We start from the raw sequence: 18,199 nt of genomic DNA, 5'->3' as shown, positions 1-18,199 counted from the left end.
CAGTTAAGCACCAAATTACACAACCATGCAAATTGACCTGGCCAGGCTGGATGGGTGGGCAGGGGGCAATGGGATGAGATTGAACAAGGCCAAGTGCAGGGTTCTACACTTTGGCCACAACAACCCCAAGCAGCACTACAGGCTGGGGACAGAGTGGCTGAGAGCAGTCAGGCAGAGTGGGACTTGGGGATGCTGGTAGACGGTAGCTGAAGATGAGCCAGCAGTGTGCCCAGGTTGGGCAGCAGAGCCAATGGCATCCTGGCCTGGATTAGGAGCAGTGTGGGCATCAGGACAAGGGAGATTATTCTGGACCTGTACTCAACACTGCTCAGGGCACATCTTGAGTGCTGTGTCCAGCTCTGGGCTTCTCAAATCACGAGAGATGTTGAGATACTGAGGCATGTCCAGAGAAAGGAGACAAAGCTGGTGAGGGGCCTGGAACACAGCCCTGTGAGGAGAGGCTGCAAGACACCTAGGATTACTTTTCACAGGAGATGCTCTTCAGCACTACTCTACTACTTCCTGAGATAATAAACAGCTTTCCAATCTTAAGCAAACAGAAAAAAATCCAGGTTACCAGCTACAGAGTGCAGGGCCAGAACAAAAAAGCACCCAGGAAAACAAACCAAGACATTTTTCAAGATGAATTAGGTTCTCAGACTGACATCTGGAACTAGTCAGAACAAGCAAAGAGCTGGAGGCAAGCATAGCTAATTTAATCTGGTGTCAAATTCTCATAATCACATAACTCAGTAGCAAGGTTAAAGTGAGATTTTTCTAACACCAGAAGCTTCTTTTCTGTTGTGGACCAGTTTGACTCTTGCTTCCATAAAGCAGAAACTCACTTTGCACTCGACAGCAAAGATATTCTCAAAACATCTTCCATTAGCAGCTTCAACAACTGTTGGATCATGTGGCAATTCATAGTATTTTGCAACTTACCTGCTAAGTCTAAGTAAAGAATGCACACTGCCTTTTTGTCAGGGCAGCAGGCAAGTATAGGCTGGATGTTAGGAGGAAGTTGTTGCCAGAGAGAGTGATTGGCATTGGAATGGGCTGCCCAGGGAGGTGGTGGAGTGGCTGTGCCTGGAGGTGTTGAAGCCAAGCCTGGCTGAGGCACTTAGTGCCATGGTCTGGTTGATTGGCCAGGGCTGGGTGCTAGGTTGGACTGGATGATCTTGGAGGTCTCTTCCAACCTGGTTGATTCTATGATTCTATAATCTTCCTCTTCCAGGAAGTTACAATACAGTCCTGCAATTCCTTTCAAATCACACTTTTAAACAGTAGAACTTCACATGGGGGTCTTATTACCATTAAAAGATGAACTGACTGCTTCTTGGCTGAAAGAGTAAGGTGTATTATTCACCTTCACAGCATGTGATGCCCATGCTAAATTTGAGGCATGGGGAAAAAGGACTAGAACTTGCCAAAGGGAAATTTCACTTGATGGCAAGATCTCTGAAAATCTCCTTCTACTGTTCTACTTAATTGGCTACTGTTAAGTTGGGTTTTTACACTTTATTACATCTGACAACTACCTCAAAGAGTACCAAAGATTTAGGCTGTAATTGAGACCCATTTCATGGAAAAAAAAATGGATTTTAGTAACTCTTCTGAGCAGGAGAAGCAATGAGTTTGCTCTACCAGCTTAGGGGTAGTATCACATGAGCTGCTGTTACATTAGTTGAGACTTTGAGTATGGTAAATTCTGATTCTTACTGGCTTAACTTATTAAAAAAAGAAGAGCTTACAATGTCACTGCTGGAGAGTGATGACACAGAAGAGGCAGAAGAACCAGAGGACAGCTGCTGTGTGCCAGCCAATGACAAAGTCAAGCGTTGGTTGTAAGACGCTTCCGAGTCCCTGTTCTGCTGCTGCTCTCCATTGCACGGAGCTAGCTTGTCTCTTATTTTCAACCTATTATCTGTTAACAGAAAACATAAGCATCATTTAAGAGCACAGAACACAAACATAGGGGCCTTGAAGTTGAAGAGCAGCTCCAGTTTAACGAGCTAATTGAAAAGCAGACTCAGAAAACTAGCCTTGGGTTAGAAAGTCACAAATTCCTTTGTGGTGTGGGTTTTTTTTTCCCCTACAGATCTGAACGTGCTTCATTTCAAGGCATTCAGTATTTTGAGTTACAGCAAATTCAAGAAAAGAAAATATATTTAAGCTGGTTCCAAAGATTCCTGCTATACCTACCAAGTTCAGGTGATATATTAATTTTGCTCCCCCACTTCTTTTTAATCCAGGCCCTGTAGTCAATCACTTCTTGGGTCACTTTGATGATTCTACCTAATGTGCTAAAAAAATTTTTCAATTAAATATTAAACAAAGATGGTTGGTTACATATTTGCAAACAAATTCAACAAGCAATCATATTATGCTAAAAATCAGTTTAAGAGACCCCTAAACAAATAATCCATTTGAGCTTTCATTTCTTTAGTGCACAATTGAACCCAGTGAAGCATTAGTTTTTAAGGTAGTATGTTACTTATCTTCTACCATACTAACAGGCAAGCACTGAGGCATCAAGGACATTTTCACTTTGTATCTATCAAGGATGTACACACAGATGCACTATACTTGACAAATCACAGAATCACAGAATTGTTTGGGTTGGAAAAGACCTTAAACATCATCCAGTCCAACCAAGTGCAGTGCTAAACCATGTCCCCCAGCAGCACATCTCTGCCTCTTTGACACATCTCCAGGCACAGAGATTCAACCACCTCACTGGGCAGCCTGTGAGAGTGCTTGAGAACCCTTTCAGCCAAGAAGTTTCTTCTAATGTCCAACCTGGTGCAATTTGAGGCTGTTTTCTCTCATCCTATCACTTGTTAATAGGGAGAAGAAATCAACACCTACCTGGTTCCAAGCTCCTTTCAGGGAGTCACAGAGAGCAATGAGGTCTCCTTTTCTCCCCACTGAATAACCCCAGTTCCCTCAGCTGCTCCTCAGCAGACCTGCTCTCCAGTCCCTTCACCAGCTTTGTTGCCCCTCTCTGCACTCACTCCAGCACATCAATACCTTTTTTGGACTGAGGGCCCCAAAACTGAAAACAGCCCTCAAGATGTGGCCTCACCAGTGCTGAGTACTGATACAGCACTGAGTATGGTGCTGAGGCAGACAATTCCTGCCCTCATTCTGCTGGTCACACCACTGCTGATCCAGGCCAGGATGCTGGTGGCTTTGGCCACCTGGGCACACCCTGGCTCATCCTCAGATGGCTGTTGACCAACAGCCCCAACAACTGACAGGTTCTTGCACTCCTCTGCACAGAAACCATTTTTCCTTCCTCAGTTAAGTGATGCACCTAGCCCCTCTGGTCGACCCCCATGCTGGAGATAGACCTTCACTAGTTCCTGCTTACAGATTTACAAGACAGCTTCAAAGGTGTAACATCTCCAATTGTAAAGGAACTAAAACCAGACTGGCTCCAAAACCAGAATGAAGTTAGAACTGAACAAAATTCATAACATTAAGTGGTGCAAAATAAAAGCCTACCTGGTCCTTCTGAACACTGATCAGTTATCAACCAGCAGAAGTCACCTCCCTGTTTGAGAGCTAAACTTTCAGGCTTTCCTTTCACCAGGGTCCAGTTGGCTAAACACCAACTATGAACTCCATGCTTAAGATACATGAAGCACAGAGTATTGTACAAAAAGTTATCATACAATCAGTCAGGGTTGGAAGGGCCCACAAGGATCATCTAATTCCAAACCCCCTGCCACGGGCAGGGACACCCTACCCTAGAGCAGGCTGGTCACAGCCTCATCCAACCTGGCCTGAAACACCTCTAGGGATGGGGCCTCAACCACCTCCCTGGGCAACACTTTCAAGGCTCTCATGATGAAGAACTTCCTCCTCACATCCACTCTGGATCTCCTCACCTCCAGCTTTGATCCATTCCCCTTAGTCCTGTCACTACCTAACATCCTAAACACTCCCTCCCCAGTCTCTTTTTGTAGGCCCCCTTCAGATACTGAAAGGCCTGAAGAGTGACATTATTTTAGCTGGAAAAAAATCTTCCAATAGATATAATAAAGCTTATTTTGTATTTCATATCACAATGGTATACTGTACATGTAGGAGAACTTTCTTTTGGTTTAGCTGTATAATGGGAAGGGAGGCCATACATAGCCTAAATGCATTCAGTCTTATTAGGTCATTTCATAGTAAGACATTTTAATGGAGCAGTAATTCTACAATGGGCAAGGGGACTGAGTCCAGCATCAGTAAGTTTGCAGCTGACACCAAGCTAGGAGCAGGTGTGGAGCTGTTGGAAGGTCCCCTGCAGAAGGACTTAGACTGAATGGGTGGGCAGAGGTCAATGGGATGAGACCGAACAAGGCCAAGGGCAGGTTCTGCACTTTGGCCACAACAACCCTAAGCAGCACTGCAGGCTGGGGCCAGAGTGGCTGAGAGCAGGCAGGCAGAGAGGGCCCTGGGGGTGCTAGTAGAGAGAAGCTGAAGATGAGGCAGCAGTGTGCCCAGGTGGGCAGCAGAGCCAATGGCATCCTGGGCTGGCTCAGGAATAATGTGGCCAGCAGGACAAGGGAGGTTCTTCTGCCCCTGTACTCAGCACTGCTCAGGCCACACCTTGAGTACTGTGTCCAGTTCTGGGCTCTTCAATTCAAAAGAGAAGTTGAGGTGCTGTAAGGTGTCCAGAGAAGGGTGACAAAGCTGACGAGGGGCCTGGAGCACAGCCCTGTGAGGAGAGGCTGAGGGAGCTGGGGGTGTGCAGCCTGCAGAAGAGGAGGCCCAGGGGGGACCTCATTGCTGTCTACAACTACCTGAAGGGAGGTTGTAGCCAGGTGGGGTTGGTCTCTTCTGCCAGGCACCCAGCAACAGAACAAGGGGAAACAGTCTGAAGTTGTGCTGGGGGAGGCCTAGGCTGGATGTTAGGAGGAAGTTGTTGGCAGAGAGAGTGATTGGCATTGGAATGGGCTGCCCAGGGAGGTGGTGGAGTCACTGTCCCTGGAGGTGCTGAAGCCAAGCCTGGCTGAGGCACTTAGTGCCATGGTCTGGTTGACTGGACAGGGCTGGGTGCTAGGTTGGACTGGATGAGCTTGGAGGTCTCTTCCAACCTGCTTGATTCAACGATTCTATGATTCTCCTACTGGCTTCAGGTCTACTATTTCATGCAAGACTAAACTCCACCTGTGCCATGTTCAGTCTTCCATCTTTAAAGAGACATCACACTGACAGCACGGAAAAAGGCAGTCCAGCATGTTAAGTAACTATTGAGTGAAACAGCATCTAAGTTAGAAGTCAAATAGCTGCATCAGGGCTGCACAGACAGAATGGTGTCCACTGTTCTATACATGTAGATAAAAGGATGTGTGTTCCAAAGTAAACCCTTGAATTTCACATGCAGAATTAACAGCACAACTGTCACCACTCAACACAGAAAGATCTGAGTTACAACAGGTAATTCTTTGGAAACCACAGCTGGATAATCAAGTAGAGCAGATTAAGAAAGGAATAAATAAAACAGTAAAGTGTTTTGTAAATCATAGGCTCACAAGATGTCAGGAGTTGGAAGGGACCCAAAGTGATGATCGAGTCCAACCCCCTGCCAGAGCAGGACACTACTCTCTAACGCAGATCACACAGGAACACATCCAGACAGGCCTTGAAAGGCTCCAGAGAAGGAGACTCCACAGCCTCTCTGGGCAGCCTGTGCCAGTGCTCTGGGACCCTTCCAGGCAAGAAGTTTCCCCTTGTGCTGAGCTGGAACCTCCTGTGCTGCAGCTTACACCCATTGCTGCTTGTCCTATCCCAGGGAGCAGTGAGCAGAGCCTGTGCCCTCCTCCTGACCCCCAGCCCTCAGATGTTTATAGACATTTATTAAATCCCCTCTCAGTCTTCTCTTCTCCACATTAAACAGTCCCAGGTCCCTCAGCCTCTCCTCATCAGACAATGCTCCAGTCCCCTCATCATCCTTGTAGCTCTCTGCTGGATCCTCTCCAGCAGATCCCTGTCCCTCTTCAACTGAGGAGCCCAAAACTGAAGGCAGTGCTCAAGATGAGGTCTCAGCAGGGCAGAGTAGAGGGGCAGGAGAACCTCCCTTGATCTGCTGGACACACTCTTCTTAACACAGCCCAAGAATCCATTGGCCTTCTTGGCCACCAGGGCACATTGCTGTGCCATGAATGCTCTCCCCCAGCACTCCCAGGTCCCTCTCCACAGGGCTGCTCTCCAGCAGATCACCTCCCAGCCTGTACTGGTGCAAATGCACACTCCTATGAGGTACAGGCACTTTAAATACTTGATGCAGGTCATGTTTCTGAAGTGGAAATTAAGCCAGAGGAGACAATGAAGACTGCAGAGAATCAGCTGTGGCCCAGGAGCTGCAGTTCAAGACACCAATGCCAGTACTGGACTCACATAGGATGAGTCTCTTCAGCATTGTGACACAGAAGGAAACCTTGCAGCTGAGAAGTCTCATCTGATAATAACCTTCAAATAGATAGGAGCTTTTACTCCCAGATGCCTGGAGCACAGCCTGGAGGAGAGGCTGAGGGAGAGGCTGGGGGTGTGCAGCCTGCAGAAGAGGAGGCTCAGGGGGACCTCATTGCTGTCTACAACTACTTGAAGGGAGGTTGTAGCCAGGTGGGGTTGGGCTCTTCTGCCAGGCAACCAGCAACAGAACAAGGGGACACAGCCTCAAGTTGTGCTGAAGGGGGTCTAGGCTGGATGTTAGGAGGAAGTTGTTGCCAGAGAGAGTGATTGGCATTGGAATGGGCTGCCCAGGGAGGTGGTGGAGTGGCTGTGCCTGGAGGTGTTGAAGCAAAGCCTGGATGAGGCACTTAGTGCCATGGTCTGGTTGATTGGCTAGGGCTGGGTGCTAGGTTGGACTGGATGATCTTGGAGGTCTCTTCCAACCTGGTTGATTCTATGATACTACAAGCCATGGGCTTAGAACCAGAAAATTAATACGGGTTGAATAATGTAAAAAATCTTCTGGAGGAGTTTGTCAAATCTGAAGCTGCTCAGGAGCACATTCCCAGGAGCACATAACTAGTCAGGCCTTCATACATCAGAAGGAAAAAGAATGATGGTATTTTTATCAGCCTGAGTGATTGACAGAGCAAAACTGCCTACCAAATGTAAAGGGGGAAACTCCTGCTACACCTCTGGTTGTGGCAGAGTTGCACATACAGAGCCTGAGAATCCCTTCTCTGTGAAAGGAGCAAATTCCCTAAGCCATCAGGTCAGGAGTTCAAAGGCAGGCCCACGCTATGTTGATGGCACACCAAAACTAAATTTAATCACTGAGAGACATAAAAACTGAGAAGTGATTAAGGCTTTAGTGCCATTCATTTAATACTGCAGCAAAGAAAGAGGAAGCAAGTGCAATCAGATGAGACACTGCTCTCAAACTCTATCATTTCCTCTGTATTTTGCTCAAGCACATCTACAGGGTTAGAGAAAAAAAAGAGAGCAGCATTTACAAATCTGTGCCTCCATGTGTTTTCAACAGAGAAAATACTCCATAGGAGCACACAACATTCATCTGCCCCATCTTCACTTCACAGAAATTCAACACTTTGGGGTTTCTGAGATTTCTAGAGACACTCTCACAATACCTCAAAGATGCTCTGTTGAAAGATGTGGTGGAAAATAAACAGTTAACTCGTTCATAAAATCAGCTCTGCTATGAAAGGTGTCCCTTTAAGGTTCCTCCCTAAGATCATCTCATAAAACCAGTAATAAGCTGTTTACATACTTAACTGCATTTTATGAGCCCAGGAGAGTCTCTTTCTACACACTGCAAGCTCTCAGTTCACAGGGACACCTTTTAGCTGTCATTCTAGTACTAAACATAGAATCAACCAAGTTGGAAGAGATCTCCAAGCTCATCCAGTCCACCCTAGCACCCAGCCCTAGACAATCAACCACTAAGTGCCCCAGCCAGGCTTTTCTTGAACACCTCCAGGGACAGCGACTCCACCACCTCCCTGGGCAGCCCATTCCAATGCCAATCACTCTCTCTGCCAACAACTTCCTCCCAACATCCAGCCTAGGCCTCCTCCTGCACAACTTGAGACTGTGTCCCCTTGTTCTGTTGCTGCTTGCCTGGCAGATGAGCCCAACCCCACCTGGCTACAGCCTCCCTTCAAGTAGTTGTAGACAGCAATGAGGTGCTTGGGATTGCCCCAACCCGGATGCAGGACCTTGCACTTGGTCTTGTTGAACCTCATGAGGCTGGCTTGTGCCCACCTCTGCAGCCTGTTCTGGTTCCTCTGGATGGCATCTCTGCCCTCCAGCCTGTCTGCTGCACCACATAGAATAATTTAGGTTGGAAGTGACCTCAAAGATCATCCAGTTCCAACCCTCCACCATAGACAGGGACACCTCCCACTACAACATGTTTCCCCAGGCCTCATCTAACTTAACTTTCAACTCTTATGACACTCCAGATGTTACATTTGGAAGGCTGAATGAAGATGCTGGTAAGACAACCTACCCCTTACTGTTCTGCAGGAATTATTACCACAGAACAGACAAGAAAATGTCCTGTGCTGAAGGACCAAAATCTGACTTCTACCACCACCACTGGAAAGAGAAGCAGCAGCTGGGTGGAAAGCTTTAACTTATGCTTTATGCTCTTTTGAGTTGGACTGTCTCTGAAAAAAAGGTGTAATGATGATCACCCAACACAGATTTGACACCTTCTGAGATTGTCACCTACAAAATAAGTCTCTGTACACAGAATTTTGTTTAGGAACAAGCTGATATGAATTCAAGCCCATCAGGCAGCTCAAGAATAAATCATTCCACTTTGGGGAAAGCTAATACCACTTAGGACAAAACTGAAAACAATTTAAGTCAGCCTGAGCAGTTCAGTCTCCTGCAAGTTCCTACCCTTCCAAGTACTCTTTATTTAGTCTTTGATGATCCTTTTAGTGAAATGTCACAGAGCTGGTCACTGGTCTTAAAGGGAGCCCACTCTTTACAACTTAGCCTACCACAAGCCTAGAAGAAGGGAAAAAGCCTATCAAGACAAAGGGCTCCAGGATGGATAAGGCTTTAGTCAGGCCAGCACAGAAGTCTTCACACAGAGCCATGTCCACTCTGCTAAACAGGTGGAAGAAGAAAGTGAAACCCACTTGGATAGCTCAAGCACATCAGGTTTAACAAAAAAAATGAGCACAAACATGAGCTGCTGTTGAGGTTCTGCAACAAACTTGTTAGCAAACAGCTCATCATCCACCTGTGGGCCCTATGTATACAGGGCTTTCTGCAATGCTGTTCCTCTTGCAACAGCACTCCCTCTAACAGAATGACAACCCACTGGCATGAGGAGTTCCAAGACTGAGACATCACTGGCACAAACAGCCCAGAAGTAGCAGAAAGGCAAGTCACATGCATGACTCCTGAGCACTGCTGCTGGGACTTCTCCCCAGGTCTGAAGTTGTGATAAAATTCAAGTGTGCTCCCAAACACAGTAAGAAGTGAACATGTGAAGTGCAAGCATTGATGACATCTGAGGCTTCTGCTAAATGCATCTACAGATACACTTTTTGATGTCTGTAGGTAGCTCAGAAGAGAATAACTCCATCCTTTAGAGAACTGTAGAGAAGCTGCTGAAGGGCAGGACCTGAGGCAGAACAACTTTAGAAATGCTGAAGTTTTGCTTATCTATGCTTATGTAAAAAATGCAGTTTCACTCAGGAATAAGAATTGTCAACTGATAAACTTCTAATCTATCTTAAACCAGCTCTCTCTAGTGTCAGTGTGTAACACTATGTACCACTCTTCCTATGGCTGTGCTAGTTTGAGGCCAGCTGGAATATTTTAATGAAGGAAATTAGGTTACAGGATGTGAAAAGGAAATGATGGTGATATCTACTCACTCACAGGCTTGCTGGGATGTATAAAAACACAGATAAGACAGCAGGAGAGCCAGAGTGTGTGTGTCTGTCACAGTGGGTGCCTGTGCTTTTCTCCCTGGGCTGCTTCTGTGTAACTGATCCTTCTGTTTTCTAACCACTCTGGCTAAGCCTCCAAACTCACTTTGCACATAAGGCAAAGTCTGGGATAAGGTAGAGGGGTGGAAAGGAGGTGGCAGGGTGGTTGGGAGTCCCTCCTGGGGACTTTGTTTTCTGGGAGGGCTGTTGTGTTTCTGTAGTACCTTTAACTTGCATATTTCTGCACAAATCTGTATATATTGTAACTATCTGCTTGTCTATTGTGCTAAGCTGTAAATATAAAGCTTCATTCCTTAATTTCCAGCTCAGCTGAGTCTAGTCTGGGTGATTTCCTAGGAGGTGGGGTGGGAGTAGGTGACTCCCAAACCGTCACAATCTCCATGACAGGCACAAGTGCAGCCTCAACCTTTATGAATTCATTACCACAGAAAACCCAGAGAGTTACAGGCACACTTAAAATCCTGTCACTTTTACATGCACAAGTGAAAGACTGCATCCACTTTGTGGTAAACTTCCTATGGGAGAACTATTTTACCTTAGAGTGATATTTATGCTGAACAGCTTGACTAGAGTTTGGAATAGTCTCTGAATGGTTTGAGACATCCTTTGAGCGAGACCAAACCTGTACTGTAGGTGAGACCAACATATGCTAGAGCAGATATATGAAAATAGAACATGACTGAAATGCTTTGACTTCCTCATGGCCCTTTCAAAAAGCAGAAACCTTGCCATGGTGAGAGCTGAGACAGTACTAGCTGTGCAGTGAAAGGCAGTAACAACTGCATTAAACCAACATGTTTAGTCGCATGCTACTTTTCATGGCAGTTATGGCATTATTATGGCCAAACCAAACTGATTCTTTTAATAGTTTACTTGCATAGCAAATCTTTCTGAAACAGCTTATGAAGCATGCATTAAAGAACAAAGAACATTTCTAGCTCTGTCATCTAGTTGTGTCTAAACAATCAATTTTATCCTATACATTTCTTTCTGCCACAGTACAAGCAAAGAATAAATCAGTGGACCTTCTTTGGAGATGCTATAAGCAGAGTGTTTGAGGAAGGACCAATTGTCTTTTGGCTCCCTTCCACACTAAGAACCTTGTGCTGGACTCATCCCTTATGTTGTCTTCATTTTAATGCTGCACATTGAGGTATTATGATCTCATAACCACCGGGCAGCCTCAATCTCTGACTAGATGTCAATAGAGACACAGTTAATAAATAACAGCATCCCTTTTACCAATTTAGACCCAAGCACTCCCAAGTGATTACACAAACAAATGGATATTCAAAAAATGGACTAATTACCTCTCAGAATCTCTATTTGGATATGATCTTGCAAGTGGTGATACTGCATGGCTAAGAACAATGTAGGCATAATCAAAAACTTGTTTCACTTGCATGGCACCGTAAGAACTTCTGCCAACGTCGTTTCCTGCAATAATGTGACAGGCATCAGATCAGCTTTGTTTTAAACAGAGTAACCAGAAAACCATTCATTCTTAAAAGCTCAGAAGCCTTAACAATATAAGCTTGACTCTTTACACTGGTTAGCCCATCCTGCTTGTATCAGGAACTACCTGTGCCTATCTCAACAAAAGAAACCATGCTTAGGAATGACACTTAGTGTTATGCATTCAATTTACCAGTTTTTAAGTACATATACGCACACCAGGGTGTGAGAGAAGCTAAATGGAGATCTTAAAGAACATCATGTTTCACCCAGGCCAAACTCAGCTTAAAATTCCACTTCTGCAACCACATTACCTCCACAGAGCCAAGCATACTTCCACCAACCCCTAATCAACCAGAACACTAAACCATCTCATGCAGATTATTCATCTCCCCAGGATAAAGCAGTTTGTCAAAAACTATGACAGGATTTTGGCAGCTCATACAGCAGTGTGGTTTTTGATCATCAGTGGCACTTCTTGACTGCCCTTCTTCAAGCATGAATGACATCTACAGCACAACTCTCATCAAATCCAATGCCATGTGTGAGGAGCTTCAGCAGTGAAGAACATGCTAAAGTTTCTGTACGACTGATAACACACAAGCATTTGTCTCTCATTTGACACCAAGAAAGATCTGGCTAATAGTACCAAAAAGAAACATTTTGGGGTCTTTGTAGATCTATTTGGCAGCAGATACCAAAGATTCACTGCCTCCACTCTGCTTAGGAAAGCGATAAAAACTTCCTTCCAACTGCATTCCTAAACTACAGACTGAAGCAGATTTGAGCAGAGGCAGGATAGCTCATGCCACAGCACGCCTGACCTGCCTTACTCTGCACCTGCTCATGGCAACGACTGCATAAACACATCCTATGCAACTGTACCACTTGCAGAACTTCTGATTCAGTATGAAGCTGCCTCTACCCAATTTAGAGAAAGTGCTGGTTTGAGCCCAGCTAGAATGTTTTGGTGAGAACTAGATTACAGGAAACAGTGGTGATGTCTACTTCACTCATAGGCCTGCTGAGATGTATAAGAATAAGAACACAGAGAGATAACAGTCACTCTCTGGGCTTCGTAGGCTGCACCTCTATCTAACCTAACCTGCCGTCTGTGTGACTAATCCATCTGCTTCCTAACTCCCCTGGCCAACCCTCCAAGCTACCTTAGGCATAAGGCAAAGATCTAGGGTAAGGTAGAGGGGTGGGAAGAAGGTGGCAGGGTGGTTGGGAGCCCCTCCTGGGGACTCAGGTTTCTGGGAGGGCTGTTGTGTTTCTGTATTACTTTTCAACTTGTCTATTTCTGTCTATAGCTGTAGATACTGTCATTATCTGCTTATCTATTGTGCCAAGCTGTAAATATAAAGCTTCATTCCTTAACTTCCAGTCCAGCTGACTCTAGTCTGGGTGATTTCCAAAGTGGGAGGTGCAAGTAACACCCAAACCATCACAGAAAGCAATATAATAAAGAAGATAGATCATATGTTTGCATTTGCTGCCCTGAATAGATATTTCTTCTGAAGGACTGTTTGTATTAGCAGATTACATCTTACAAACCCAAGCCTCCCCTTGTCACAATCTACAGCAAGAGCAGTTAAAGCACACAACCAAAATGCTCTCACCTTTGAAAGAAAATCACTGATTTCATCCTCAGACACACATTAGTTGATGACAACAGTGTGTGACTTCAGTCCTCACTCTCCAAAACCCTTCAACACTGAAGAAGCCTGTTTAAGATTCCCAGCACTGACTATCAGTATTCCCACTGTCAGGTAGCCTTCCAGAAGAGATCTTTCAGACACTAGCTTCAATGCATTTGTCTGCTTTGATGTGTGCACATGTTTTACATACACACTTATTTGTGGGTTCTAATGACAAATAGCAGATATTGAAAACCTGCAATGAATAACTTTGGGCAGCCACTAAGGATAGAGCAAATAATCTCAACAGCTCTTGCCAATTTCAAAGCTAGCTTGAAATGATTTCCTGAATTTTTAATCTAGCTTTGAAATTCTCCTCAATCATAGAATCAGCCAGGGTGGAAGGCACCACAAGGATCTTCTAGTTCCAACCCCCTTGCCACGGGCAGGGACACCCTACCCTAGATCAGGCTGGCCAGAGGCAATGTTTTCACTTTCTGCAGGCCAAAGACAGGACAGAAATACAGCTGAGAAACAGAAACAGGCAGCTACAGAAACTCCCTTCTTTGGACCTTGCTAAGAGAAATGTTTTCATCTCATCACCCTGTTCTAGGACACTGTCATGGCTTGAGTTGAACCTGCTGACATGTATTATTCGATACCAGGTTGCCTTCATGCCATCTTCAAAATCAAAGTGCTGACTGGAGCACAGCATCACAAGGCTTGAAGTTCAGTTTTAACATGAAAGGCTTCATGCTCTGGTTGCTGTTTCTAGGCTTGGGGTGTTGGTCTTTTCTGCGGCGTGCTTAGAGGCTGCTGGAGCACTTGGGGTGGGGGGAATCATTCTATGGTTGCTTCCTGCTGCTGTTTCTGCACTGTGCTGCACACTTTCTGCACTGCATTATCTCAGTAAACTCCTTACCTCAATCTAGGTTTTTTGTGTTGCTTTCCTTCTTGTCTGTGGGGGGAGTGGAGGGGCTTGTGAGAGCAGGTAACCCAGGACAGACCCTAACTCAAGATGAAGAATCTTAGCCTATGTATAAAGATCAAACAAAGTTTCCACTGCATAAGCTCATCACCATCTAGATCAGTCTGACCTCCCAAATCCAGCTTTCTGCATTCTTGGTTCTCAAGTTACAGAAATAACTGTCTAGCTCCCAAAAAACAGTCTTTAAAGAATCTGAGGAAACCCTAGAACAACCTAAAGAACCTTAGCAAAACCCACTACAACTGAAACAGGAACTACCAGCAGGTACTGAGCAGGTAGAACTAGAAAGTATCACACTCTCCTGATGACATTTCTGTCAGGCAGGCATCATCATTTCACCCTGAAAAAAAGTTAACTTAAAAACTTAAAAGACCTAATCCTACTGAACATAAAGTTAAGGCTGCCCCTTACAAGAGTGTGTTAAAGACTGGATGAGGCACTTAGTGCCATGGTCTAGTTGATTGGATAGGGCAGGGTGATAGGTTGGACTGGATGATCTTGGAGGTCTCTTCCAACCTGGTTGATTCTATGATTTATGCAAAATGAAGAATTGATATTAATTTTGATATCCAGGAGAAGATTAATACTGTGAAAATTGTTAAGTCTTGCCAGAAAACTTATTTACAATGTTAGAAAGGCACAGTTTAGGTATTTATAAACACAGGGAACAGGCAAGCTGTAACACTTAAGAAGTAACTAGCAAATACACACATTAAACTGAAAAGAGGTTCTTAGTTTCAGTTATACCTCTTGCCCACCAGGGGACTTGAGAGGCTCCTCTCTGTTACTAAGGCAAAAGGCACAATAGAATCTAGTTACAGAATTTCTTAGAGAGAAGCTTTGAATATTTACTCACAAAACCATACCAGACAGTATCCAAACACCTGAAGGGAGTTCACAGACTCACAGGATGTTAGGGGTTGGAAGGGACCCAAAGAGATCGAGTCCAACCTCCCTGCCAGAGCAGGACAATACATTCTCTCCTCCCCAGCAACCAGCAGTTGTGCTGGAGAAGAGCCAGGCTGGATGTTAGGAGGAAGTTCTTCCCAGAGAGAATGACTGGCATTGGAATGGGCTGCCCAGGGAGGTGGTGGAGTCCCTGTTCCTGGAGGTGTTCAAAAGACTGGATGGGGCACTTAGTGCCATGGTCTGGTTGATTGGCCAGGGCTGGGTGCTAGATTGGGCTGGAGGAGCTTGGAGGTCTCTTCCAACCTGGTTGATTCTATGATTTGAAGAATCAAAGAAGAAAAAAATCCAAAGCACTACTATTAGTGATTAAAACATTGTGCAACATACAGAATTTCTTCTCAGTCCTCAGCAGATAGGAAAGAACAGAAGACAGTAAAGGTTTTTGACTCTAAGGAAATGTGGCTCATACTGATACTCCAAAGGGTCTTCAGGTAAGTACAGAGCTACTGAAGCAAACCAATAATGGAACTGAAGTTCTGCAAAATCACACCTAAGCCTAGCCAAGTGCAACAGTCATGATGGTCAAGAACTCAGAGCTGCAAACACATCAGATGTAGTTACACAAACAAGTATCTTAGCTTGCAACCTGTTCTAAAGAACTGTGAACAGTCAGCACATTGAGCACTTACAAAGGTGTCAGACTTTAGCTCCTGATCCATGGAATCTGCTTTGGAAGAGTTCTATGTAAGCAGCCTACCCATAAGAGGGAACAGTCTGGAGTTTGAGTGGCATTCTAGAAATACTAATGCTAAAATCCAAATTAAGAGAAAACTGAACATGTTAGAAAGCTGGCTTGGAATTTCAGCTACTTGTGACAGTCTAAATAGAACCCAAATTGACTGTGAAGTTGGAATTATTCTTCAGGAGCTCAGACAACAGTGAAATTAATCTTGATTGCTCTGAAGGTTCCTTAATCAATGTGAAAGCTTAGAAGGAAAAAAATATTTGAAGTTACTTTCAAAAAAGTACATGCAACTAAAATTGGCATTCTCTAAAGGTCTCCATGCAGCACAGAAGCCACCACTCTTCACACCAACACTCTACTACAGCTGCTCCCCTGTTATATAACTCATGGCCATATATATATACCCAAGTTTCTGTGCATTGCCTACTGCACCACCTTGTAGGACACATATCTCACCTGGGACATGTCTTTCCCTTACAGAACAACATGTCTGAAGTGTGGCAGGAGGAGAGACACCTTCCATCCTCATTCTCCAATAATGAACAATGGAGAGCTGCTCTAACTAACAAATCCCTCCCCAGGATTTTCTTGACCTCCTTTCACTGACCTTCAGCACTGTGAAGAGAATCTCACACACTTGACTGCTGCAAATCTCCAATGAGTTAAGTACATACAGTGTTTGTGTGCAATCTGATTTACTTAGCCTATGAATCCTAGGGCAATTCATATGCTTATCTCTTATCCCATCTCTACCTCAACACCAGAAACAATCTCTTCCCAATGCAGTTCTTAACCTGTTTCCCAGGCTTTAGGGACTAACATAACCTGTGAGAGCAAGAGTTAAATTAAGGCAGAGCTCCAGAACACTGCAAGAAATGTACAATCTTACCAGGCAGAAGAGGATCTTCAATACATAGCATGGATGGTCTGTATCCATTAGTCATGACTTTCATGATTTCTTCTTTGGCAATATAGGCACCTCCATTTTTTATTCTAATACCAGTTTTCAAGTAGTTAAAATTCCTTCCATAGAGTTCAAAAAATTCTATCAGAAGCATTCCAAGGTTTTCATCAGCTCTTCTAGCATCAATTCTTGGATGCAGCTGAGACACAAAAGAGTTTTGAATTATTAAAAATTAATGCCTTTCAGACCAACACTACTGCAATAAAAAGCTCTCATTTCAACAGCTGAACATATCTTTTACAGGTGTCTGAACTGAGCCCTTAGCACTTAAATCACTTTCGTGTAACCAAAAGAGGGCAGCACATCAGCAGTCCCTTAAAGCTGAAGAATTCCCTCCTCTTCCAGCTTTTTAAGGACTAATAAATTATTTTGCATAAGCCAAAAGCAATCATAGAATATTATCTATCTCCTCCAGAGATCGAGTCCAACCCTCTTGCCAAAGCAGGATCACCCAGGGTAGTTCAGACAGGAATGCATCCAGAGGGTTTTGAAAGTGTCCAGAGGAGGAGATTCCACAACCTCCCTGGGAAGTCTGTTCCTGTAACCCTCACTGTAAAGTAGTGCCTCCTCACATTGAGGTAAAACCTCCTAGATTCCAGTTTGTATCCACTGTTCCTTGTCTTATTACTGTGCAGCACCAAAGAGACTGCCCCATCCACTTGACACCCCTCAAATATTTATAGACACTGATCAGTTCCCCTCTCAGTCTTCTCAAGACTAAATAGCCCCAGGTCTCCTAGTCTCACTTCATAGGGGAGATGCTCACGCCCTCAAAACATCCTTGGGGCTCTCTGTCAGACTCTCTCTAGCAGATCCCTGTCTCTCTTGAACTGGGAAGCCCAGAACTGGACAAGATACTCCAGGTGTGGTCTCACCAGGGCAGAATAGAGGGAGAGAAGAACCTCTCTAGACCTGCTGGCCACACTTTTCTTGATGCACATTACAGCTTAGTTAGCAATCCATGATTCTTCCACAGAAAATCCAGCAGTCTTAATGTTTCCAGAAGCAGAGGGAGGGCAAGAAGAGGGGAAATCTGTTTACCCCAAATGAAACAGCTCTCAATTTTGTCATGGAAACAGCAATTATTTCAGTAAATCGTTAACAGCAGCAGCAGATGGAGGTTATTCCATTACCACAGCTGCTGGGAGACACTAACTTTGCACCTTGCCATACCTGTACAATGTTTGTCACAGCACCCAGAAGAAGTTCTAGCTTGTTAGCTACTTCACTGGTTACATATAACTGTCAGATATTTCAGGTGTGTCAAAAAACTAACTGTCATGAACTAAAACCAGCCTGATTGACTTCATTTTAGCTAAGTGAAATCAACTACTCTGCACATTCAGGATCAGCAGTGTAGGAAGCAACAGACTTCAACTACATCCTGGCAGAATTACAGAACAACAGTAAGATTATTCAGGTACTGGAACAGGCTGCCCAGGAAGGTACCATAAGAAATGCCACAGGCCTTGGTATAGAAAGCACTGCACAGCCTCTAAGCTGTTTACAGAGGTCTCACCCAGGACCTGCTTTCCACCTTTGGGCTGGACCTGCTGG

General features: G+C 44.7%; 1 protein-coding gene across 4 annotated transcripts in view; it reads right to left on the bottom strand.

Annotated features, from left to right (window-relative positions):
- TENT4A (terminal nucleotidyltransferase 4A) overlaps positions 1–18,199 on the bottom strand; it is a 57,911-nt gene that overhangs the window by 14,754 nt on the left and 24,958 nt on the right. For all 4 annotated transcript variants that reach the window (XM_064161225.1, XM_064161226.1, XM_064161227.1 and 1 more), the window contains exons 7-10: positions 16,568–16,781; positions 11,252–11,378; positions 2,203–2,303; positions 1,752–1,924 (exon numbers count right to left, since the gene is read on the bottom strand). In XM_064161225.1, coding sequence (XP_064017295.1) covers positions 1,752–1,924; positions 2,203–2,303; positions 11,252–11,378; positions 16,568–16,781 — 615 coding nt within the window. The remainder of the gene's footprint in view (positions 1–1,751; positions 1,925–2,202; positions 2,304–11,251; positions 11,379–16,567; positions 16,782–18,199) is intronic.

The sequence above is a fragment of the Pogoniulus pusillus genome, chromosome 21, assembly GCF_015220805.1.
Source record: "Pogoniulus pusillus isolate bPogPus1 chromosome 21, bPogPus1.pri, whole genome shotgun sequence".
In the NCBI taxonomy this organism is placed as follows: Eukaryota; Metazoa; Chordata; class Aves; order Piciformes; family Lybiidae; genus Pogoniulus; species Pogoniulus pusillus.
Note: the sequence above shows the minus strand (reverse complement) of the source record. Positions and strands in the feature narration are given on the sequence as shown.